General features: G+C 37.7%; 1 protein-coding gene across 1 annotated transcript; it reads left to right on the top strand.

The window, feature by feature from the left end:
• The first annotated feature begins 958 nt into the window (after positions 1-958).
• LOC103949884 (serine/threonine protein phosphatase 2A 57 kDa regulatory subunit B' theta isoform) lies at positions 959-5,040 on the top strand. The gene is made up of 3 exons (XM_009361022.3): positions 959-1,195; positions 1,422-3,073; positions 4,437-5,040. Exons 2-3 carry the CDS (start codon positions 1,865-1,867, stop codon positions 4,794-4,796), a joined length of 1,569 nt encoding a protein of 522 aa, XP_009359297.2. The 5' UTR covers positions 959-1,195; positions 1,422-1,864; the 3' UTR covers positions 4,797-5,040.
• The last annotated feature ends 344 nt before the right edge of the window (positions 5,041-5,384 follow it).

Here is a 5,384-nt window from a genome sequence, read left to right as displayed (position 1 = left end):
ATCCAGAAGGTCACCTTGCGCGTTGACTGTTGACTTGGTGTTGCACGCTGAGTTGAAGATTGAATATTTCCTCCCGGGCTGCTGTTTTTCTCCCTTGAAATGAATTATGTGACAATTAATTCGTGGTACTTTTTCTTTTTTTCATTATTAAATTTTTATGGTGTTTTGGAGAGTCTTACTTCGAAAATTTTAACCGTTGGCCTGCCCTTAAAGATTTAGAAATTTTTGTAGTAAGATCAGGTTAAGAAACCGCATACGTGACGTCCATTTTTTTATTTTGGAAGTGATGTTTTATTCGTTATTGGTCTCGTTTGGTGTCAGTGAGAGGGTTAAGCTTCCGTCACGATTAATTTATCTTCTCTTTGTTCAATGTATCTGAATTAGTGAGTAATCCAATCTAAACCATTCGTTGACTACTAAACGTGGTTTAGTAGCAAATATTGTTCGTCATTAAGTAGTACTTGGGAAAGCTAGGGTATGTCCTCACCCAATCACACTGAAATTAGGAAGCAAAAGGAATCATATGAGAATATATTTGGATAATTTTAGTACTAATTTTGGTTTTACTTATTAGACTTTGCTCTGATTTCATACTGTGTTTAGATTTCGTATGTGTTAGTAAACATATGAGAATATATTTGAATAATTTTAATACTTATGTTTGATAAGACAAAGAAATCAAGAATTAAAATGATTACGATTCTAATTCTAGATGAGTAGAAATATCATACACGTAAATAAATAACGTTAGACATGTCAACTAATACTACTGATCTGATAGTATTTTTGTTTAATCATTAATAAGAGGTCAGATGTTAAACTACTTCGAAGTTTGAACCCAAAAGAAAATAGGAAACAAATAGTAATATCCTAATTTCAGCAAAACAAAGGAAAAAAAGGAAGGAAAAAGACCCGATGAGATTGAATTTAAATAACGGGCTGGTGTGGTGTTTGTATTGGGTTTGCTGGGAAGAAGTCCAGAAAGGAGTCGAAGAAAAAACCAAAGAGAGAGAGAGAGAGAGAAAATTGACCAAAAGTTTTGCGAGGCAAAGGTGAATAGAGACTGAATCAATCAAATCACAAGAGGGAAAATAATAAGAAAACCTCAACAAATATTTGATTTGTTCAGTCAACAAACTACAACGAGAATAATGGTGGATGGTAACGAAGGCCGAGTCCCTTCTTTCGTAAACTCGTGAGTATCACCCAACCAACCCCGAAATTCTTCATTCTTCTCATCTGGGTTTTGTTTATTCTTCCTGTTTCCTGTATTTGTTGCATGTGCCTTTTGCTTTATTTATTTTTTGAATTTCTAGTTTTTCAATTTGTTTTTGGAGCACTGGGAAGGTGAATAATGTGGTGATTGCACACTCTGATTTTGTTTTTGTTTTTGTTTTTCCTCTTTTGATTTGGATGAACAGGGCAGGGAGTTGGGATTCGTGAATTGAATCTGGAAAGTTTGTGCTTTATTTTTTGAGTTTAGAGTGGCTTTTGGCATCTGGGTTTTCGATTTTAAGCAGAAAGTTTGAGTTTTTGTGGGGTGTTTTTGTTTTTCCTAACAATGGCAGAAAGCTAAATGGGATTTTGTTTGTTGGGTGATTGAGCTTGGGAAAATAAGGGCGTGGTGTGATCTGTCGTGTGGGTTTTTAGTTTTCGGATGAAAAGGGGGGGTACTTGGCCCCCTTTATTGCATTGTTTTCAGAAATATAGGCAGTTAATAAGCTTCTGGGTAGCCTAAGATTATAATTATTTACGAAAGCTGTGTGACTTGGTTGCCCCGGGAGTGTTTTTGCAAAAAGCTTTTGGAACTTTAGATACCGGTGCTGTGCTTTGAGAGGGTGGAGTTTTGTTTTTTGTATGAATTATGTTGAGACAGATACTAAATAAGCTTCCCCGGAAGTCTTCTAAGAAGGCTGAAAATCGTGATGGAGCCCATACATTGTATTCGAATCCTCCCACCAGTTCAAGAAGCAATGATTCAGGGACCAGTAAGTCTGGGAATTTGACAACATCTTTCCCATCCGGAAATGTTGTTGTTGATGTGGTGAAAAGTTACAGCAACAAGAATGCGAGGGGTGCAAATATGAAGCCGAATGGCTTCGCATTCTCTTCTTCGTATGAAGCATTGCCTGGATTTAGAGACGTTCCAAACGCTGAGAAGCAGAGCTTATTCATTAAAAAGCTGAGTTTGTGCTGTGTTGCATTTGACTTCACGGACCCAACAAAGCACCTGAAAGAAAAGGAGATCAAGCAGCAGACACTGTTAGAGCTGGTGGATTATGTGACTAAACCAAACAGTAAATTTTCAGAAGATCTTATGCAAGAACTCATAAAAATGGTGTCTGCAAATTTGTTTAGGGCGTTCACCCCACAGCCACGTGAGAATAAAGTTGCAGAAGGCTTTGATTTGGAAGAGGAGGAGCCTTCAATGGATCCTTCGTGGCCTCATTTGCAAGTAGTGTATGAGTTATTGTTAAGGTTTGTCGCATCACCTGAGACAGATGCAAAATTAGCTAAAAGATATGTTGATCACTCGTTCATACTTAAGTTGCTGGATCTTTTTGACTCTGAAGATCCTAGAGAAAGAGAGTATTTGAAAACAACACTGCACCGAGTTTATGGAAAATTTATGGTGCATCGCCCATTCATTAGGAAGGCTATTAACAACATCTTTTATCGTTTCATCTTTGAGACCGAGAAGCATAATGGGATTTCTGAACTCCTAGAAATTTTGGGCAGTATTATAAATGGGTTTGCTCTACCACTGAAAGAAGAACATAAATTGTTCCTCGTTCGGGCTCTAATTCCCCTGCATAAGCCAAAATGCTTAGCTATGTACCATCAGCAGTTATCTTACTGCATTATGCAATTTGTAGAGAAAGATTGCAAGCTTGCTGATACTGTCGTAAGGGGTTTACTGAAGTACTGGCCTATCACTAATAGTTCGAAGGAAGTATTGTTCCTAAGTGAGTTGGAAGAAGTGTTGGAAGCAACTCAGCCATCTGAGTTCCAGCGGTGCATGGTTCCCCTATTTCGCCAGATTGCTCATTGTTTGAACAGTTCTCACTTTCAGGTAGCAGGTTCTTTCTCTGCTTTCAGTATTTCCTATAAGCTGTTTGGTGCACTTTTTCTCTTTCTAACTTGCTTTTGGTCTGCCACATGAATGATACTCAAGTTGTGCACCGTTATCTTTCTTGTCTATGTTGAATGTGGTACATATAATTATAAGTGTGTTGCTCATGTAAATTTTCTTCTCTTTCCATCTTTGGCTGGTAAATTTAGACACCTCAGCAGTTCAAATTGTTCTGCAGTTATGTCTTAGGTTCCCATATTGTTAGTGATCAATATTTACTTGTCTTTCCATGTATGTTGTTTTTTAAGTGAGGGTTTTTTTGACAATGTTTTTCTTTGTTAATCACTGATGTCCTAATTAAGTCATCTAAACCTTGGATCCTTTCTGTCAGCCAAAGGAAAACTCTTACATCTTTCTAGTTGGATTTTACTTGTTAGCCCTGCTCTTTCCTGTATTTTCATTTTAATTTTAGGACTTTTGTCGGGAAGATTTATGTTTGTTGAGTTCTCTTCAGTACTTTCTCAATTCTAGCAATTGGCGTTTGAATGTGAGGATGCATATTGGTATTCCACCTTAAAAGTTGAAATAAGCGCTAACATAAGATAATGAGTAAAATTCCATGCTCAGCCAACTTCATGACCGATAGTCGATGGGTTAGCTAGTGTCTCATAGATCATATGGGTCAAAGAAGTTGTCCTACAATACTTGGTTGATTTATTTTCCCTAAATGGTTTTAGGATTTAGAACAATTAGTGTTGGCTGTTGAGAGGATCTATATAATGTCCCAGGAAATTTTGGTGCTCCTTGTTTTTTGGTCAACAAAATTTGGGTGCTTAAGAAGAGTCTCATGTGTAAATAGCATTTTGAGTCTCTTTGGAGTTCTGTTTTTCTGTTCTGTGAGTCCATCAAGAACGTTAAAATTAGTTTCGTGATGCTCTTACTTAAAACCGCAATGTCACTGTCAATCCCATAAAGTATAAATGTTGAAATAAAATCCTATCCATTTGTTTAGTTGGTCGGCTTGAGGATATGATTATGTTTTAAACAGGTTGTGACTTATCAATAAAAGAAGGCACTCTATGAATCTGGAAAATGTTTAACCAAGTATTCAGCACGAAATAGAGCTGAAGTAAACTTAAGGTTATGCGTATGAATTCTCTTTGCAGTGGATGAATAATGTGAAATGAATTTCTGATCGAATCTTCTCAGGAGGTTTTATACTAGCCAATTATATAGAAATTTGACATTAGTCTGCAATTAATCCTATTTGTGTTGGATGTCATGTTTTCTTTGTGAGGAAATAGCTTTCTCCCATTGCAGCTGTCGTTCTTGAATCTTATGCAATCAATCCTTGTTTTGTCAGGTGGCAGAGAGAGCTTTATTTTTGTGGAACAACGATCACATTGAGAACTTAATCAGACAGAATCGTAAAGTTATACTGCCCATTATCTTACCTGCATTGGAGAAAAATGCTAGAAACCATTGGAACCAGGCTGTTCATAGCTTGACCCTAAATGTCCGAAAAATTTTCAATGAGCTTGATCCCGAGCTGTTCAAGGAATGCTTACTCCAGTTCCAGGAAGACGAGTCAAAGGATGGCGAGGTTACGGCACGACGTGAAGCCACATGGAAACGCTTGGAAGAAGTTGCTGCAAAGAAATCTGCGAGCAACGAAGCTGTGCTTGTTTTTGGCAAAGCACCTCCGCGCACTACTTCACTTTAGCCGAAGCAGGACACTTGTTGACAGTACAATGACATCAAATTTCTATCAATCGAAAACGGGATTCGTAGTATTGTACCGTGGTTCAGGTGGTGAAATGCTCGTATTTGCTAACTGCTCACTGGTACTGAATATTGCAGGATCATTGTGTATGTTGTAGTTGTAGCTAGGAAATGGTTCTGGCAGATGACCAGAGTCCCAAGAAAACATTCTGCCTCATTGATTGTTTTATTAAGTTAATTTTCTAGCTCTTCTTTTGCTTATAATATATACAGACGATGCAATTCTTCTACCACCCCTTAGATATTTGCATGATACAAATTACGAGTGTTCAATCGGCAAATCAAGGGCTTGAACATGACAAATTGAGTTTCATCTCTTTACACCACAGCTGCCCCCACCCGTTTAGTATTCATTATACTGCCAACGAGGGTTGGCATAGTTGGTAAGATTAGGGCTGGTTCGGTATGGGATAACGAACCGAAACCACAATCTCGATTTCCAAACCGAAATATTTCGGAATGGGATTTCAAATCCCGAAACGGAACCGAATTTCTGAGATTCCCGAACTTCGGGATGACCAAAAAAATT

The sequence above is a fragment of a genome, unplaced genomic scaffold (assembly GCF_019419815.1).
Source record: "Pyrus x bretschneideri cultivar Hongxiangsu unplaced genomic scaffold, Pyrus_bretschneideri_v1 Contig22, whole genome shotgun sequence".
Classification (NCBI taxonomy): domain Eukaryota; kingdom Viridiplantae; phylum Streptophyta; class Magnoliopsida; order Rosales; family Rosaceae; genus Pyrus; species Pyrus x bretschneideri.
The sequence above is the reverse complement of the archived record's forward strand: the minus strand, read 5'-3'. Positions and strand labels throughout refer to the sequence as shown.